General features: G+C 46.3%; 1 protein-coding gene across 2 annotated transcripts in view; it reads right to left on the bottom strand.

The window, feature by feature from the left end:
* PIWIL2 (piwi like RNA-mediated gene silencing 2) overlaps nt 1-18,773 on the bottom strand; it is a 1,291,255-nt gene that overhangs the window by 183,198 nt on the left and 1,089,284 nt on the right. For both annotated transcript variants that reach the window (XM_069213952.1, XM_069213950.1), the window contains exon 21: nt 13,029-13,117. In XM_069213952.1, coding sequence (XP_069070053.1) covers nt 13,029-13,117 — 89 coding nt within the window. The remainder of the gene's footprint in view (nt 1-13,028; nt 13,118-18,773) is intronic.

Genomic DNA, 18,773 nt, shown 5'->3' on the forward strand with positions numbered 1-18,773 from the left:
TAACTTGGCACCTAACCTTCACCAAGTGAGGGTTAGACATACAGGTGACTTATAAGTTACTCATGTGCAGTGAAAATGGCTGTGAAATAACGTGGACGTTATTTCACTCAGGCTGCAGTGGCAGTCCTGTGTAAGAATTGTCTGAGCTCCCTATGGGTGGCAAAAGAAATGCTGCAGCCCATAGGGATCTCCTGGAACCCCAATACCCTGGGTACCTAGGTACCATATACAAGGGAATTATAAGGGTGTTCCAGTGTGCCAATGAGAATTGGTAAGATTAGTCACTAGCCTACAGTGACAATTTTAAAGCAAAGAGAGAGCATAAACACTGAGGTTCTGGTTAGCAGAGCCCCAAGTGATACAGTAAGGCACCACACAGGGAACACATACAGGGCATACATTATGAACACTGGGGTCCTGCCTGGCAAGATCCCAGTGACACATAGGCAAAAACAAACCTACATACAGTGAAAATGGGGGTAACATGCCAGGCAAGATGGTACTTTCCTACAGGAGCTCTAACAGTAACCATAATAACAATAACAATAATAGCAATGATATTAACTGGGGCTCAAAAGCCTGTTGAAATCTAACATCCAGTCTCTTCACTGAGGGGGGGTCTTGCAGACAGGCAACTTGTGAAGGGCACCAAGGGCCCTAATATTCCCTTTTGCATGCAGCTCAACTGCTTGTAGTGGGGTAGCGTACAGCAGTGATGGAGAAAGTACGGTCAGATAAGAGATCCCAGGAGGGTAGAATGGGAGTAGGTGGCACAGCTGGTAGCATTAGATACCAAGAGGATTGCACTGCGGTTGATCGTGTGTGATACCTAAGGTGAGTAAAATCAACCTAGCATTGTGGATGATTGGGAGTCATGCGGGGCTACTTCAAGCACTAAATCTCAAGTATGGGCCCGCCAAGGGTCTCCTGTCCAAAGGAATGGGGTGGAAAGTTAGGAATATCCTTGAGGCTAGGGGCATGACGGTCAGTGCCAGGGGGTTGATATCGTATCCGTTGAGTCCCTCAGGGAAGTACCCCAGATCCTCTCAAATGCCTCCAGTTTTCATTAAGTTTTATACGTAATATGTTCATGGACGGGCACTCATGAAGTTCTATCATCCTTGTGGTGGAGGTGGGACACGTAGGTTGATGCCAGTGGCATAGAATACATGCAGTGCAGACACACTGACATCCACTGCTGGTTAGCCACTGCAAAGTCCAAATCTAGGGCATCCGACACATGGAGAGCAAAGTGTGCGGAGGGGCGAATGTAGGAAGGATGGTGATGTTTTAGGAGCACCCATATTGCTGTACAATAGAGTCCTGAATAGCAACATTGAATGTGGTAGATGTTGCAGTCATCTGCCGCACATCTTCAGCATCAACTATGAGACCGTAGTCATGCACACTGCAGCCTCTGCGGGGTCTAAATCCATTAACAAAGAATCTTAAAGTACAGGAACTTGAGGCGGGATTCCCAAAGGACTGTCATGAGACAGAAATATGTCTGCCCAGTAATCTCGAGAGTAATCTCTGCCAAGGTTGCCTTGCCATCTGGTTCTGGTAAATAAAAGGGTAGGGCTCCAATGAGAGCTTTTATTCATCACTCTATAAAGGTCAGAGACCATTCGTTTATAGTCAGTCCAGAGTTGTAAATCCGGCAGAACTGGGAAAGACGATAGTTCCACCAGGAGAAGGCTACTCAGCACCGACAGGAGACAGTGCGATATCTGCTGGTGTTTCCAGTAGTCCATAGGGTTGGGAGAAAACTACCCTGTGAGGCCTGGGAACAGCTTAAGGGTGCCTTCACCAAGATGATGATCAAGATAACTGATCCTCTTTGCATTCCACAGTCCAGTAAAACAGTTTACCAGCAATAAGGAGCTCCATATGGAACAGGGCATCTATGTCCAATAGCTGGTGGGCCGGTCTCCAACTCATCACCATGGCAACAATGACAGAGTTGCCTTGCCGGGTGGGTCGAAGGACACTAGGTAGCATGGTATGAGACACACAAGAGGGCCAGTCAGGCCCCTTCTATACCCCAAACAATGGTACAGGTATCCCTTAGAGCACCATACTGAAGACATAATAGAATCTTGGTGCAACCGTTATTTTCATCATCTCGTCCCCAAAGAGAGACATTTAAATGCTGCCACTTGAGAATAACCTCCACGACATGAAGCGAGGAGTTTGTCCTCGACCATGAGCAAGAGGCCACTGTTAATCTGGGTACCAAGATATGGAGTCCCTCGGGTACCCAATGTCATGTCACAACCATGGGGACATACCATAGATGTCCCCTGAAACAGGGGGAGGGTCTCACATTTGGTCCAGGTTAATTTCATAACCGGCCAGGTGGGAGAATCTGTCCACAATAGACATCATACCTTCATCCCTCTCGCCGTGATGGCTCACTTAATGAGGCCCCTGTACCTCCACTCACAGTCCTTTCCCAAATATAAAATTCTCTACCCCCTCCTTTCTTCCCGTTCCCTTTTAGGTCGAGCCTAGACAGCGCTTGCACTGTCTCTTCGAGACATGTTGTTTATAGTGTGTGGTCTTCAGCCCTCCCATTGACTTTTTATTTGTTCTTTCCTCTGTTAAAAATGTTTGCTTCCTGTTGGTTAATCCATCATTTTTGATTTACCTTCTGTGGTTTGTTTCCTCCCACGGAGCACTGTCGAAGTACTGGTATGTTTATGCATTTGTGATTATGTGCCTGTTTTTTGGGACTCTTTTTTTCTTTCTTGTCTCGTGGTTTCTGACTCCTTCCTCATGTTGCTTTCATTCTGGCTCTGTCCTCATGTTGTTCATTCTTTTCTGTTGGTTTCAGAGTTCGTCCTCATTTTGCTTTCATTTCGAGTCCGTCCTCATGTTGCTTCACTTCGACTTTGCTCGCCTGTTGCTTTCATTTTGACTTTGCCCTCATCTTCTTTTGAATCCAACTCTGTTGTCATAATACACAAATCAGCAATTTGAAACATTTTTTTATATAAATATGATGATTAAAGCTTTTTCTGGAGCGAGAGCGTACTTTTGTCTAGTGGAAGCTTGGACTCATCATAAGGCAGCACAGAGGGTTATTATGCCTGCTGCAAAGAACGTGTACTAGGCAGATCACAGAGTGCATATAATGTAAAAAAGTATTAATTTTTCATACTAATACTACACAATAACAACAAAAACAAAAAGTAAACCTACATTGGCATCCAAAAGGCGAGACCTACTGGCTATGTTGATTTGTGCCACAGTCACTTTGGGCAGGCGCGGTGTGCGTGCTCCTGTGCCTCGTTTGCGGCTCCTGCCTTGCCGCACCGTGCCGCACTGGTTGTGTGGCCGCAGGGACCTTTTGAACTTGCTGGATCCTCGTGGCCTGCGGTGCAGCGGTTATGGGGAATGCATACGGATTGTTGACGACTGAGGGAGCCGGCAGATAGTAAAGTGAGTGTGTAAGGGAAGCGGTGCCTTCCTGAGGAGAGGCTGCTGCTCGGCCTCCAAACTTCACCTTTCCTGTGCACCAGGGCCGAAGGTCTGTGTGCTTGCCTCCGATCGGCTGGGATGTCTTGGATGCTGGGGTGTCGGTGACTCCTCAGCTACTGGCTGCAGGCTGTACTGCTGCTTCTAAGTGGCATCTATGTGTCTAGCCTGCACCGGGTGTGAACAGTTAAGCCCGGCAAGTGGCCTGTTGGCTCTAGGTTGCCGGTGCGTCTTTCAGCGCTGCCTTCCGGATGGGGGTTCAAGCCCTGCCTGGACGATTATAGCGGTCTTTGAAGTTGTCTGTGTCTGCATTTCTGTTTTGGATTATTGATTTGCCTTCGCTCGACCCCTTGCGCCTCTGATGGATTATATCTTCTGTTTTTTCACACAATTTTGCGGGACGTTTTGTTCAGTTGCAGGTTGAGCTTCAAGCTTCACTAATTTTTCTTCTACAGTCCTGTGTCTTCGTTTCTGTGATTTTGTCTGAGACCCAGGTTTTCGGGCTTTCTTCTGAATTTCTTTTGGCTTGGGTTACAGGGGCCCTACGCCGTATCTTTGGCTTTTCTATTTGTGCCCGCAGGCTCATTGTGATACTGGTCATACCTGTGGGTACCTAGTTGTGTGACATATTTCTCAAGAGATGCTGTGTTGAGTGTTTCTGTGTTAATTGCGACCTAATGTTTTTGGTCTTGTGCGTTTACCTTGAGGATTAGGGTGGTTAACAATTTAGGTCTAGTTGCGCCGATGACCATTTGTGTTCCCCCTTTCATTGTACTGGGCTCCTATTAGGTCCTGCTCTTATGCTACTGTCAATTGGCTTCATGTTTCCTGGGCTTTGAGGCCTTCTGGGGATTTGGTGGCAATTCAGCACTTTACCCCCTGTATTGCTTATACGGCTCCTCGCCTACTCGGTGGTGATCTTGCCTTTCAGGCTGTGAACCTTACTACGGCTTCTTCCGTTGGTGTCGCATGGAGGCATTAGAGGGTTGGTTGTGTGTGTGTGTGGGGGCGGGGGGAGGCGTTCTGATGCCTGTCCAACATTCCGGTCTTTGGGGCCTTGCTCCCCGTCTTGTCCTGGGATGTGGGCTCCAGTGTCGAGCGCTACTGCACTGTCTGCTACCTGTCTCTGGGGCCTTATTCCCTGGCATGCCGGTACGTTGGTATTTTATCTCAGGGTTTCTTTGGGACCTGCATTGTAGTCACTGCTGGCTCCTTCAGCTGGTGTCGCCAGGACAGTTCATGGCCAGGATGGATCTTCTGGATGCGTGTTACGCTTTCCTTTTCATCCCTGTCACCTGTGGTTTCTAACGGTTCACTTTGAGGTCCCAGTATATCTGCTTACGAAGTAGTAGGAGCTTATGTTCTTCCGTTTGGTCTGGGGTCCGCTCCCGGGGAACCTGACGATGTACTGACCTTCCTGAGGGCTGGTCTTTATTTGCAGAGGATTCCCATCTTCCCTTCTCTGGTCACCTGTTTGGTCCTGGGGCGTCTCTTCTTAAGCCCTGTGTTCAGGTGGAGACAGTGCTGAATTTTCTGTCGTCTCTGGGCTCCTTCGAAGATGTTACACATGTACTTTTTCTAGGCCTTCTAGGGTTCTAACTGAACTCCTGCTCGTTTCGGCCAGTGTTGCCTCTCCAGCACTTCGACCAATGGGTGGCGTCCGTGCCTTTTCTGCCAATGTCCTTCCTGCAGGTTATTCCACTTGTGTCACCATGTGCCTTCATGGTAACGTTTAGTCCTAAGGATCACTGGATTTGTCCCAGTCATCTGCGGTTTTGGGAGCTTAGGGTCGCCCACTGGTATCACCTGTGGGACTTATTTTTTTTATATTTTGGGTGGGGGCGAATGCTTCTCCTGTTGGTATCTGTGTTGAGTAACAATGGTGGAGCGTACTGCAATGAGGCATGTGTTACGCTCCCCTGATTCAGAGGTGGGGTGTGATTCCTGGCCGGTTGTGTGAGCAGTAGCTGGTGGTGCCCCGGAGGGGCTTTGGTCCAGTTAGGTGATGATCTGGATTTTGACTCTTGAACTGCTTCAGTCCCTACGAGTAATGTGGTGCCTGGTGGGAAGTTCATTTCCAGGGATGATCTTGCAGACATTCCATCTCATTTCTCAGACATTCTGGGCATAGTACCACCCCCGGTAGAGGGGGCTGATGATGACCTCTCTCTGCAATTTGCTAAGCCTGAGATGTTTGATTTGCATTGCATTTAATGATCTAGGAGGCGCTCTTTAGTTCTTGGTAAGTGCCTGAGCATGGCCAGGTTCCCTGCTTTCTTCAACAGTCCTTTGCTTTGGTAGAAGGGGCTACACTGTTGCCATCTTCCCTTCGGTTGATTCTATTTTGGCTCTTCTTGTTGGTGGGTAAAACCATTGCATAACGATGATTGAGTGCCTTTGGCTCATGGGGGGTTGCAAGGTGGAAGCTGGACTGCTGAAGTCTGTCATGGTATCTAATGTGGTGCTCAAGCCAGCTTCGTTTGGGGCCTTGCCAGCCCAAACCTTAGTGAAGGGTTTGGGGGCTTTGGCAGAGGCCATGGCCACGGGGTCCAGTGTGTCAGAAGTCCTGGTACTTGTGGACAACGGGCAGAGTTCCTGGCTGTTGTCGGCTGCTGTAATGAAGGTAGCGTCTGTGGCCTCCTCCTCTGATCTCATGGCCTGGCAAATCATCTAGTTGCAGTACTGGGAGGGGGATCAGGCTCAAGAGTCTTTTCTTCATTTGCCTGTTCTGGTGGAGGTGGAGGTAGGACTGGAGTGGCAGCCTCATTTGGTTCTATCCCCCCTGCAGTTTCCTTATCTCCAGGGTCAGTCATTTGTGAACCTCGGGTTGACTGCAAGGGGTAATTGGAAGTTACTGGGTCTTTCAGCTTCTGTGTCTTTTCCTGTACGGATGTCCAGGCGGTTGTTGACTAGGGCTTCTTCTGCTTGTTGAGTGATCTTCTGGCTAGCTGTGACAGCATTCCAATTCCCTTGGAGTGGCCTTGTGACTGCTCAAGGACTGGTCTCCTGGTTCTCTACGGGATTTACTCCCTTTGAGTCCAGTGCCGCAGGTGGTGCGTCCTTCCTCAGGACTGCAGTTATTATTTCAACCTTTCCAGTATCCTCCGTTGTGCCCTTGTTTTCAATGGGGCTGCATGTTTTGGCCCTGTTTTTTTCTGGTGGCTGTGACTTCGGCACGCCGCCTTGAGGTCCTGGGCTCTCTGTCTTGTTTGTATCCTTTCTTTCAGTTGTTCGTGGACTGGATTGTGCTGCATTTGGGTCCAGGATATTGTGCATGTAAGGAAGTCTTAGTTTCTCCTACGGCGGAAAGCGTTGTCCCAGTGTTTTTTTTCTGACTCTGACTCCTGCGGATGTGTCTCCTACTTTGTTTGTTGTGCGGAGAGCAGTTTTGATCTATCTGGAATGGGTGACAGTGTTCTGAGTCTCCTCTGCTTTGTGACTTTCAGTCACATCCTAACAGAGGGGTACACCTTTGTCTCTGGCTTTTGGGTGGTGGGTCGTGTTTGTGTTTCGGCAGGTTTATGCACAGTTTAGTTTGTTTTCTCTGGGGTCCAGGGGAGGTCTACTAGGTGCATGTCTGCTTCCATGGCTGAGGTGCTTCTTTGCGGGGACTTTATCGGACTGCTGCTTGGACTTCCTTCTACCCGTGCATCTCTTTCTCGAGCGGTCCGGGTCCACCAGTCCAGCTTTGTTGGGTTCCGTGGTGCTTGTTTTCCTTTTGCACACAGTTTTTTTCCCTTTGGCTTAATCTTGTGTGTGCGTTTTCTGTGCAGTTGACCTGGTCCGTTTTTTGGCTTGGGTACATCTCACAAAGTGAGTGTAGGAAGCTGTCTCTCTATATGGTGCACTAAAAAGAAGTATACCATGCAGAGAGTCCAGTAGATCCCCAAATGGTTTGCAGAGGCAAAAGTAGATATGACAAATGTCTATTTTGTGGTATTGTGGACAAGCACTTAGGTTTATCAGAGGGTAGTGCTAAGCATTTGTCATACTCACAGTAGCAATAAATGAGACACTCAAAGAATAAATCTGAGACCAATTTAGAAAAATAACACTTCATTTTATATATACTTTGAAACCAAGAACTTTGTTACAAGGTAAGCACAATTTTTCAAGCATAAATACTTTTTGCTTGCAAAAATGGACACAGTGCAAGTTTTGAGTTCTTCAATGTTGACCTATGGGGGGAAAACAGTCAAAAACAAACCAGTGGTGCACACCAAGCAAAACAATATCTCTACTTAAGAGATAGTCAAATATCTTGAAGAAACCAATTAACATATCATAATAAATTCCCCTAGAATGCTTGTTTGGTCCTCTCTCTTCCTTAAATGAACTAAACATTCATAAATCTGACCAGAACATACTGTAAACAAATATACAACTAACCAAAAGATGAATATGTCCATGCGAATATAAGTTTTAATACAAAAAGGAAAAATCTTCTTAAATACATAAACATATACATATATATACAAAACATGAAGAAAATAAATGAATAGCCATCAGCCGACACGTGTTTCGTCCTGACTGGACTTCTTCAAGGCTTTGCTCACTTCTATGTCCGTTATATTCATATCACATCTACCATACTCTGTTTCAAAACCACAATCAATCACATCTTTTCCTTCTTCATAATCAATTTAAATACTGGACATTGCTAGTTTCGTCTATTGGTGAGTCAACTATTCACCCCTCTTTCTATTCTTTTTGTTTACTCTCCAAGCCCGTCTGCTGATAAATCTCGGCAAAGAAACGTCGAGGGAAGTATGTGCCTCCTGTAAGTCTTCTATGGGCCCGAAAATCAATATGAGCCCTTCGCCGGCATTAGTGCATGCCGCGTTTTTTCTTCAAAACGCGATCATATATAGCAATGACGGAGGGAATCGTGTGCCCTCCGTTAGTCCTCTGGCTATTATGTCCTGCCTGTAACCCCCGTGGGGGGAAAACAGTCAGCAGGCAGGTAGTGTACAGCGACTTACAAGACCAATCTCCTGAGTTTAAGGTGAGTAGTGGGCAAGGCCCAACTCAGCACCCACAATACACCCTCAGCGTCATGGGGGCGGCAGGGTGCAGAACAGCATTGGGTGCCCAATGCGTTCCTATGGAGATTGGTCCCTGTAAAAATAGGCTGCAGGTTACAACTGGGTGCCCTGGTTGGGTAAGCCACAAAGTGGGCTCAGCTCTTGCGATGCTCGAGGACATAGGGGCACCAGTGGTCCTCCTCTCCTTGATCCGGGGCGTCCGGGTGCAGAGGTTTCTTGGACTGCAGGTGTCCATCACCGGTGGCGGTCACCATGGAAGGGGCCTACAGAACAGGCTGCAGGAGTGGCTTGGGGGACCAGTCCAGGCGGACCAACAAGTAGGCTATAGTCTCACAACCCAGGGGGATGCAGTGACACCAGTGGTCCTCTTCTCGGTCAGGGCATCTGGATGTAGAGGTGTAGTAGACCGTCAGGATTACTGTCACCAGAGGTGGTCATGGGTAAGGGGGGGGGGGAGCCTGCACAAAGAGGCTGCAGACATTGGTGTGAAAGTCGCAGTGGTGAAACCCATGATGGACTTCGCTGCTGGAGGGCCTGGAGACCCGGTTGGCATCATTGGCTCAATTCAATACAGGCTAGGAGGCTCGGTGCAGTGGTGCTGTTCAGCAGTGGTTTTGGTGGTCTGAAGTCCTCTTCAGCAGTTCTTGGGTGCCTGCAACGATACAGGGAAGCATCTCCACTACTCCACGGAAGTTTCTTGTGCTGGGGTGAAGGCTGGCAATCTTCCTGGGCTTTTAGAAGTTTCAGCAGCTGGAGGACGAGGCATCTTTCTCACAACTGTCAAAGTCCACAGGCAGGCTGGCAGGATTGGCACTGAGTCGCATGGATGTTCTTTTCTTGTCTTTTGCGTCTCTGGAGTGACCTTCTTCTTCAGGTCAGCAGGGATCTCAGTTCTGGGGTTCAGGGGAGCTTCCTAAATACTCAATTTAGGGGCGTTACAGGGAGGGCCAGGTGGCACCCAATAGGTTGCCCACCTTTAGGGTGGCTTCACCCTTTCTATGACCACTTCCGTTGAGAAGTGGACATAACCCTGATCCTAGTGGCCCAATTCCTTCCAACCCAAGATGGAGGAATCTAATGTCCACTTTAACTTGTCCACCTAGGGGTGGGACTGGCAGGTGGAAACCTCCCAATCTGCCTAAATTTACCTCCTGTCTTGCCACCTAAAGTGGGGTCAGGACAAGGGGGTTGGTCATCTCCGCCATTAGGAGCGACCTGGGTCGCATTACAAAGGCGGCTAGGTCTTTGAAGCTTCCCGCCATAGAATGTCCATACTGCCTGAAAAGAGGGGTCACCAGCCCGCCCTGTGCAAGCTTTTGTCTCTGCACCCCAAGCGTGCTGGCTCTCACCTTAGGGGGTCAGCAACATGGCTGAGGTGGCTGAACTGATCAGGACAAGTCAGTTAACACACTAGTAGTTGGTAGGTTTTGTGGGGGCATCTCTAAGGAGCCCTCTGGGTGCATGCATCGGTAAATTCAACACTGGCATCAGTGTGGGTTCACAAGTTCGAGATGTTTGATACCAAACATCCCTATCTTCAGTGAAGCCATCAAGTAGCTGGGGAACTTGTGGTGACAAGTGTTCAGCACATGCATTTGAAATAGCTTCCCCGGTCACTTGCTATGTCTGAGAATTGACAAAGACATAGCAGGGGCATACCTGCTTGTGCAGATACACCCTCACATGTAATATATTACACCCTGCCTTAGGGCTGTAAGGCCTGATAGAGGGGTGAGCTTACATATATTTCATGCATTGTTAGGGGACATGGAAACAGGCTGTGCGCCATGTTGTGTTTCCACCTTTGTCTGCACCAAGACACACAGCCTGCAGTGGCAGTCTGTCATGTGCTTGTTGAGGGGTCCCTTAGGGTGGCACAATTTGTGCTACAGCCCTTAGGGACTCTCTTTAGTACCTCCAGGCCCTAGGTACCAGGGGTGCCATTTACTAGGGACTTGAGGGGGCTAAAGGTTTTGCCAATTGGGGAAACGACTGTGCAGTTTTGGGGAAAGAGATCTGGCACCGGGGTACCTGCTAAGCAGGAACCCTACACTTTCTGTTAAAATAATTAAGATACCAGGCAAAAAGTGGAGGGCGAACCATGCCAAAAAAGGTGCATTCCTACAGTGAGTCATCACAGAGAGAGGGACAAAGGGGTATTGCTACGTTTACTTACTGGTAATAGCATTACTTTCAGTTCTTTTCTCGCTGTGACTCAGGCCCTCCCTCCCGCCCTTTTCAGACAGTCCAACTGTGTCATGTTTAGGCTTGGTATGGAACAAGAAGTAAGGGGGAGGGGAACTTATATTTGGGAAGGGTTGTGACTGGACGTACATGGGCCTAACTAAGTGAGTCATCATTACGAGAGAAGGATTCAGAGTGAGTGCCCCAATGGATCTGGAATGTGGTCCATATATTGATCTCTGCCATGGGGGAGTTGCAGAGGAAAGAAACCTTACTGATAGAGTCCCCTCTTAGACCTACTTTTAGCATCACCCAAAAGAGGTAGGACCACTCCACCCGATCAAATGCCTTCTCAACATTGGGGTCTCTCCTCTGGGTCGTCCTTTACATGACTTAGGTTAGGGGCCAGGGTCTGCAAGTTGTTTTGGGAGATATAGCCTGGCACGAACGCAACTTACAACTTATGAATCAGTTGGGCTACGCCCAGCCTAGTTGGCAATATCTTGGCAGAGTTTCAGGTCTACGTTGATCAGAGAGACTGAGTAGTAGCTGGCACAATCAAGTGGGGCTTTGTACTCTTTCGGGATAACAGTAATGGTGGCCTTGTTGGATACTGTACCAAGGGAGCTCTGCTCTACTGCCGCCTGATAGATCTGTGTCAGAAGGGGGAACAATAGTGCCTGCCTGTCTTGAAAAACTCTCTGGGAAAGCCATATACCTCAGGGGATTTGCACATGGGCAATGCAGATATGGCTTTGCCATATCCTCCTCTGTGATTGCTTCCCTCCAGGAGTGCCCAACACTCAGCAGTAAGCAAGGGGTGGTGGAGAGGTGCCAGGGAGGCATCTAACTGCTCCAGGGAGCAGAATATTCAGACTGATACAGTGAGGAGTAAAATGCCGCAAACCAGCCCACCAGCTCCAATGAGTGTTTCAAGGTGGCCCAGCTCAGGATAGCTAGGACCACTAGATGAGATTCATTCTGGTGCAACTGAGAGGCTAACAGCATTTTTGCTGTGGTCATATTTGGGACATTGTAATTTCACTAGTGCCTTCGCAGTAGCAGGAGTAGATAAGGTGTTCAAGCGTATCCAACAGTTCCAGGGCCCATCAGTTAGTGGCTGTTGGTGAAGATGTGAACCGCAGATGGAGGTTGCTCACATCCATTTTAGCTCACCAGTGGTCAGAGCATGTCTTGGCCTTTGCATCAAAGCCCAACTGCAGGGTGACCTTCCCAGCAACCCATAGGTTTCACCAGGGAGAGACAGAGGTGGTCGTTATCTGACAGGTAGGGGCAGATATGTCCCCGAAGATATGTTTTGTGCTTGGGTAGGGCATATGCAAAGGCCTTCATTCACCAGCATGAGGGGGGTCAGGTGGCAAACCCAAGGCCAGATCCACCGATAATTGTAGGACAGAGCTGACTTACATTGGTATTAGACCATGGGATTATCCTGTTATTTGCAAAAGATTACAGAACTCCAATTGGTGCACAAACTTTAACGTTTTATTCAGTACAGGGGAGTCCTCTGTGGTTTACAAATGAGGACCGTGATGATCAAAACAGACAGCCAGCACATGTTTAGCCCCTTATTGCACAAGAGCCTAGGGCTTTCGCAAGGCGTGAGTGAGGTAGCCGTGAGAAACGGCGAAATACCGTATAGTACTCGGGTCTGTATCACAAACTGCTGGGTTGAAAGCTAAGCAGAGCTTTCAGTAGCATGGACGTGACACGCCGAAAATTCCCCAAAATCTGTAGACTCTCCAAGCATCATTTGATCTGGTGGAAATGGTGTGATTGGTCTTGTCACGGTCTCCGACAGGCCATATCCAGGCAGACCATACCATGGTCTTCAACAGCAGCCTTCAGGATGGTGCAGTCACAAGTAAAGGGCTCTGAAGTAGGAAATAACTGATTCAGAATTGGGTGCATTATGGGCATGAAAGGAAGGTCTACTCTCTTTAAGTTATGAAGTAGGTACCATAGATCCACAAAGGCATGATCTGATATGAGATCTTTAAAGACAGTCCTTTCCGACTGACTATACAGTGCAGGTCAGGTGTCCAAGGCGTGGGTCTGGAGCCAAATTTCAATATCCTGTTTTAAAACGTATCAAGTTTTTTTCTTTTACTGTAATTTATTGGCCCAAATTAACTGTATTTTTTAAAATTAAAGGTTAGACATTTTCTGTAATATCAGTCCTGGAGGGTCGAAAAAAACAGCAAAATGGAGCCAAATTGATACAAAAACACATATGTTCAAATTAATAATTAAAACCAAATACCAAGAAAATCAACAAACAAATGACGCTAAACTTACTTATTGATGCTAGCAACAAACCCAACAACAGAGCGCATTCCCCTGCTTGGGTCATGATAGACATCCATCCCAATCACCATTAGTTGTTTCTGTAAGGAATATAAGAGAGAGGTGAGAAATGCAAAGGGTTCATACCCTAGGGCCTCAGTAATGTCATGGCCTTGTAAAAGATTAACTGCTTTGTCACAACAATCTGTTGTTTTATGTAAAGCACTCAGATACCCATGCAGTGAGGCCGATGGGGAGTCAGCGCTATTTTATTTGCACAATTACATAAAATAAAATAAAAATAACTACATAGAAAGACAAAGGGGCAGATTTATACTTACAACTATACAACTCTATTGAAATAGCAAAGCAGTGCCCTCTCTGCCAAACAGAAGATCGGCCCACCTGACTCACAATGAGGCGGTCCCCCTTAAGTGTGCCAGAAAGGTAGACTACTACTCCGTTTCTATAGCTGACATACTCAAATTGATGGCCCGACCGAGTAAGGCTCAAAAGAGGTTTGGCCATTTGATCCCCACCCGATTTAGAGTGGGCGGTGAATGGCCAGTTTTCAATGTCCGTCACCAACAGGTAAAACCGGCTGGTAAGTGGCAGTAAAAACCGCAAAAGGACCCCCACACCACAGAACACAACCCCAAAGGTGTGGAAGTGATGAGGTTTTTGTATTTTCAAACACAAAATCCAACTTTAACATTTTGAATTTGAAAATATTAACGTGTTAAAAGCTTGAAGGGCTGCATCGTCATGTTGATGAAACAGTCCATCAAATGTTTAAAACACTGTCAGGAAACACCAACCGTCCTTCACATTTTTAAAACGCTCACAGGAACCACAATGAAGGTAGTTCCTAATAATATTAAGAAATTACTGTTGTGCCAGCAGACATCGCTAAATTCTAAGCACGGTTACTCCATCAGGGCAACACAGTATTTCACTCTGTCACCCTAACGGAGCAATTAGCATACTCGGAACTATAAATAAGGCCCCAAGTGACTAAAGGTATAGACTAAGATAAAAATGTCTAAAATAAATTATGCTACTCTGTTTCAATGCCAGCATGTAGTAAGTTGGCTCTGTATATACTATTTCAAAGAAAGAAATAGTGTGCACAGAGTCCAAGGGTTCCCCTTAGAGGTAAGATAGTGGCAAAAGTAGATAATTCTAATGATCTATTTTGTGGTAGTGTGGTCGAGCAGTAGGCTTATCAGAGGGTAGTGTTAAGCATTTGTTGTACACACACAGGCAATAAATGAGGAACACACACTCAAAGACTTACTCTAGGCCAATGGGTTTTTATATTGAAAATGCAAATGTCACTTACCCAGTGTACATCTGTTCGTGGCATTAGTCGCTGCAGATTCACATGTTTGGCACAGTCCGCTGCCTGGTGTTGGGCTCGGAGTATTACAAGTTGTTTTTCTTCGAAGAAGTCTTTTTGGTCACGGGACCGAAGGACTCCTCCCTCTTTGGCTCCATTGCGCATGGGCGTCGACTCCATCTTAGATTGTTTTCCCCGCAGAGGGTGAGGATGGAGTTGTTTGGTATAAATAGTGCCCATGCAATGGAGTGAATATGTATGTATGATAAGAGTTTCTAAAAATTATTTACAAATGTTCAGATGTTTAAGGTTTATGATCTACTTCTAAACGGCTACAGGCTTCCCGGGGAGGTGGGAGGGTACATGTGAATCTGCAGCGACTAATGCCACGAACAGATGTACACTGGGTAAGTGACATTTTCAGTTCGATGGCATATGTTGCTGCAGATACACATGTTTGGCATAGACTATAAAGCAGTTACCTCCCCTAAAAGCGGTGGTTTAGCCTGTAGGAGTTGAAGTAGTTTGGAATAATGTTCTTAGTACAGCTTGGCCCACTGTAGCTTGTTGTGCATTTAGTACGTCTACACAGTAGTGTTTAGTAAACGTATGAGGCGTAGACCAGGTTGCAGCCTTACATATTTCGCTCATAGGAATGTTTCCTAGAAAGGCCATTGTAGCACCTTTCTTTCTGGTTGAGTGTGCCTTTGGTGTAATAGGCAATTCTCTTTTGGCTTTAAGATAGCATGTTTGAATGCACCTGACTATCCATCTAGCAATGCCTTGTTTAGAGATTGGATTTCCTATGTGTGGTTTTTGAAAAGCTATGAACAGTTGTTTTGTTTTCCTGATTAGCTTTGTTCTGTCAATGTAATACATTAGTGCTCTTTTGATGTCCAATGTATGTAGTGCCCTTTCAGCCACAGAATTTGGTTGTGGGAAGAACACTGGCAATTCTACTGTTTGATTTAAATGGAATGGTGAGATTACTTTTGGCAGAAATTTTGGATTTGTTCTTAGAACTATTTTATTTTTGTGTATTTGAATAAATGGTTCTTGTATGGTGAATGCCTGTATTTCACTTACTCTTCTGAGGGATGTGATTGCAATGAGAAATGCGACCTTCCAGGTTAGATATTGCATTTCACAGGAATGCATGGGTTCGAAAGGGGGACCCATGAGTCTTGTTAAGACGATGTTAAGGTTCCATGAAGGAACTGGTGGTGTTCTTGGTGGTATAATTCTTTTTAGCCCTTCCATGAATGCTTTAATAACTGGTATTCTAAATAGAGACGATGAATGAGTAGTTTGTAGGTAAGCAGATATAGCTGCGAGGTGTATTTTTATAGATGAAAAAGCGAGATTCGCTTTTTGCAAATGTAGTAAGTATCCTACTATGTCTTTAGTAGAGGCATGTACTGGTTGTATTTGATTGGCATGGCAGTAGTAAACAAATCTTTTCCACTTAGATGCATAGCAGTGTCTAGTGGAAGGTTTTCTAGCTTGTTTTATGACCTCCATGCATTCTTGTGTGAGGTCCAAGTGTCCAAATTCTAGGATTTCAGGAGCCAAATTGCCAGATTCAATGATGCTGGGTTTGGATGTCTGATCTGTTGTTTGTGTTGTGTTAACAGATCTGGCCTGTTGGGTAGTTTGACATGCGGTACTAGTGAAAGGTCTAGTAGAGTTGTATACCAAGGTTGTCTTGCCCATGTGGGTGCTATTAGTATGAGTTTGAGTTGGTTTTGACTCAACTTGTTTACTAGATATGGAAGGAGAGGGAGAGGGGGAAAAGCGTACGCAAATATCCCTGACCAATTCATCCATAGAGCATTGCCTTGTGATTCGCGGTGTGGGTACCTGGATGCGAAGTTTTGGCATTTTGAGTTTTCTCTTGTTGCGAACAAATCTATCTGGGGTGTTCCCCAAATTTGAAAGTACTTGTTCAGAACTTGGGGGTGAATTTCCCATTCGTGGACTTGTTGGTGGTCTCGCGAAAGGTTGTCTGCTAGTTGGTTTTGTATTCCTGGAATAAATTGTGCTATTAGGCGAATGTTGTTGTGAATCGCCCACTGCCAAATTTTTTGTGTTAGGAGGCACAATTGTGTTGAGTGTGTTCCTCCTTGTTTGTTTAGATAATACATTGTTGTCATGTTGTCTGTTTTGACAAGAATGTATTTGTGTGTTATTATGGGTTGGAAGGCTTTTAACGCTAGAAATACTGCCAACAGTTCTAGGTAATTGATATGAAGTTTTGTTTCGTGTATATCCCATTGTCCTTGAATGCTGTGGTGATTGAGGTGTGCTCCCCACCCTGTCATGGAAGCATCTGTTGTTATAACGTATTGAGGCACTGGGTCCTGAAATGTCCGCCCTTTGTTTAAATTTTTGCTGTTCCACCATAGAAGCGAGAGGTATGTTTGGCGGTCTACCAACACCAGATTTTGAAGTTGACCCTGTGCCTGTGACCATTGTGATGCTAGACACTGTTGTAAGGGTCGCATGTGTAGTCTTGCGTTTGGGACAATGGCTATGCATGATGACATCATGCCTAGAAGTTTTAGCACAAATTTTGCTTGTATCTTTTGGTTTGGAAACATAGCACTTATTAGCTTGTGGAATGCTTGCACTCTTTGTGGACTTGGAGTGGCAATTCCTTTTGATGTGTTGATGGTTGCTCCTAGATATTGTTGTGTTTGACACGGTTCTAGGTGTGATTTTGTGTAGTTGATGGAAAACCCCAGTTTGTGAAGGGTTTGTATGACAAAGGTGGTGTCGTTTGCGCATTTTTTTACTGTGTTGGTTTTGATTAGCCAGTCGTCTAGGTAAGGGAACACATGTATCTGTTGTCTCCTGATGTGTGCTGCTACTACTGCTAGACATTTTGTGAACACTCTTGGTGCAGTTGTTATTCCGAATGGCAACACCTTGAATTGGTAATGTATTCCTTTGAATACGAACCGTAGGTACTTTCTGTGAGAAGGGTGTATTGGTATATGAAAGTACGCATCCTTTAGGTCTAATGTGGTCATGTAATCTTGCTGTTTGAGCAGTGGAATGATGTCTTGTAGTGTGACCATGTGAAAATGGTCCGATATGATGTAGGTATTTAGTGTCCTGAGATCTAATATTGGTCTTAATGTTTCGTCTCTTTTTGGAATTAGAAAGTACAGGGAGTAAACTCCTGTGTTTTTTTGTTGTACTGGTACTAATTCTATTGCATCCTTTTGCAGTAGTGCTTGAACTTCTAGTCCTAAAAGTTCTAAATGATGTTGTGACATTTTGCGTGTTTTGGGGGGGATGTTTGGTGGGAAGTTGTGGAATTCTATGCAATAGCCATGTTGGATTATTGCTAATACCCAATTGTCTGTTGTAATCTGTAGCCAAGCTTGGTAGAATTGGCTTAGTCTTCCCCCCACTGGTGTTGAGTGAAGGGGTTGCGTGACTTGAAAGTCACTGTTTAGGTGGAGGTGTTTTTGGAGTCTGGAATCTTCCCCTACTCCTTGGGAATTGACCCCCCCGATATCCCCTGAAACCACCCCTTTGGAAGGAACCCTGATATGGTGTGGTTCTTGATTGTTGGCTGGTGGTGTCTGTGGGTTGGCCACGAAACCCCCCTCTAAATGGAGTTTTTCTGAAAGAGCCTCTGCTCTGCGGGGAGTAGAGTGCGCCCATGGCTTTGGCCGTGTCTGTGTCCTTTTTAAGTTTTTCAATGGCTGTATCCACTTCCGAGCCAAACAGTTGTTTCTCGTTGAAGGGCATATTAAGGACAGCCTGCTGGATTTCAGGTTTGAAGCCTGAAGTGCGTAGCCAAGCGTGTCTCCTTATGGTGACAGCAGTGTTGACTGTTCTTGCTGCAGTATCGGCTGCGTCTAGTGAAGAGCGGATTTGATTGTTTGAGATCGTTTGTCCCTCTTCCACTATTTGCTGCGCCCTTTTTTGGTATTCTTGGGGAAGATGGTCTACGAGAAGTTGCATCTCGTCCCAGTGTGCGCGGTCATATCTGGCCAGCAGCGCTTGTGAATTTGCGATGCGCCACTGGTTGGCTGCCTGTGACGCCACTCTTTTCCCTGCCGCGTCAAATTTTCTGCTTTCTTTGTCCGGAGGTGGGGCGTCGCCAGATGTATGTGAATTTGCTCTTTTGCGAGCTGCCCCTACTACCACAGAGTCGGGTGGTAACTGTGAAGTAATAAACACTGGGTCTGTGGGTGGTGGTTTGTATTTCTTATCCACCCTTGGGGTGATGGCTCTTGATTTTACGGGCTCCTCAAAAATTTGTTTTGCGTGCCGTAACATCCCTGGTAGCATTGGGAGACATTGATATTGGCTATGTGTAGCCGAGAGGGTGTTAAATAAGAAATCATCCTCTATAGGATCGGAATGCAGTTGGACATTGTGGAAGTCTGCAGCCCTAGCCA

Source organism: Pleurodeles waltl, chromosome 11, assembly GCF_031143425.1.
Source record: "Pleurodeles waltl isolate 20211129_DDA chromosome 11, aPleWal1.hap1.20221129, whole genome shotgun sequence".
In the NCBI taxonomy this organism is placed as follows: domain Eukaryota; kingdom Metazoa; phylum Chordata; class Amphibia; order Caudata; family Salamandridae; genus Pleurodeles; species Pleurodeles waltl.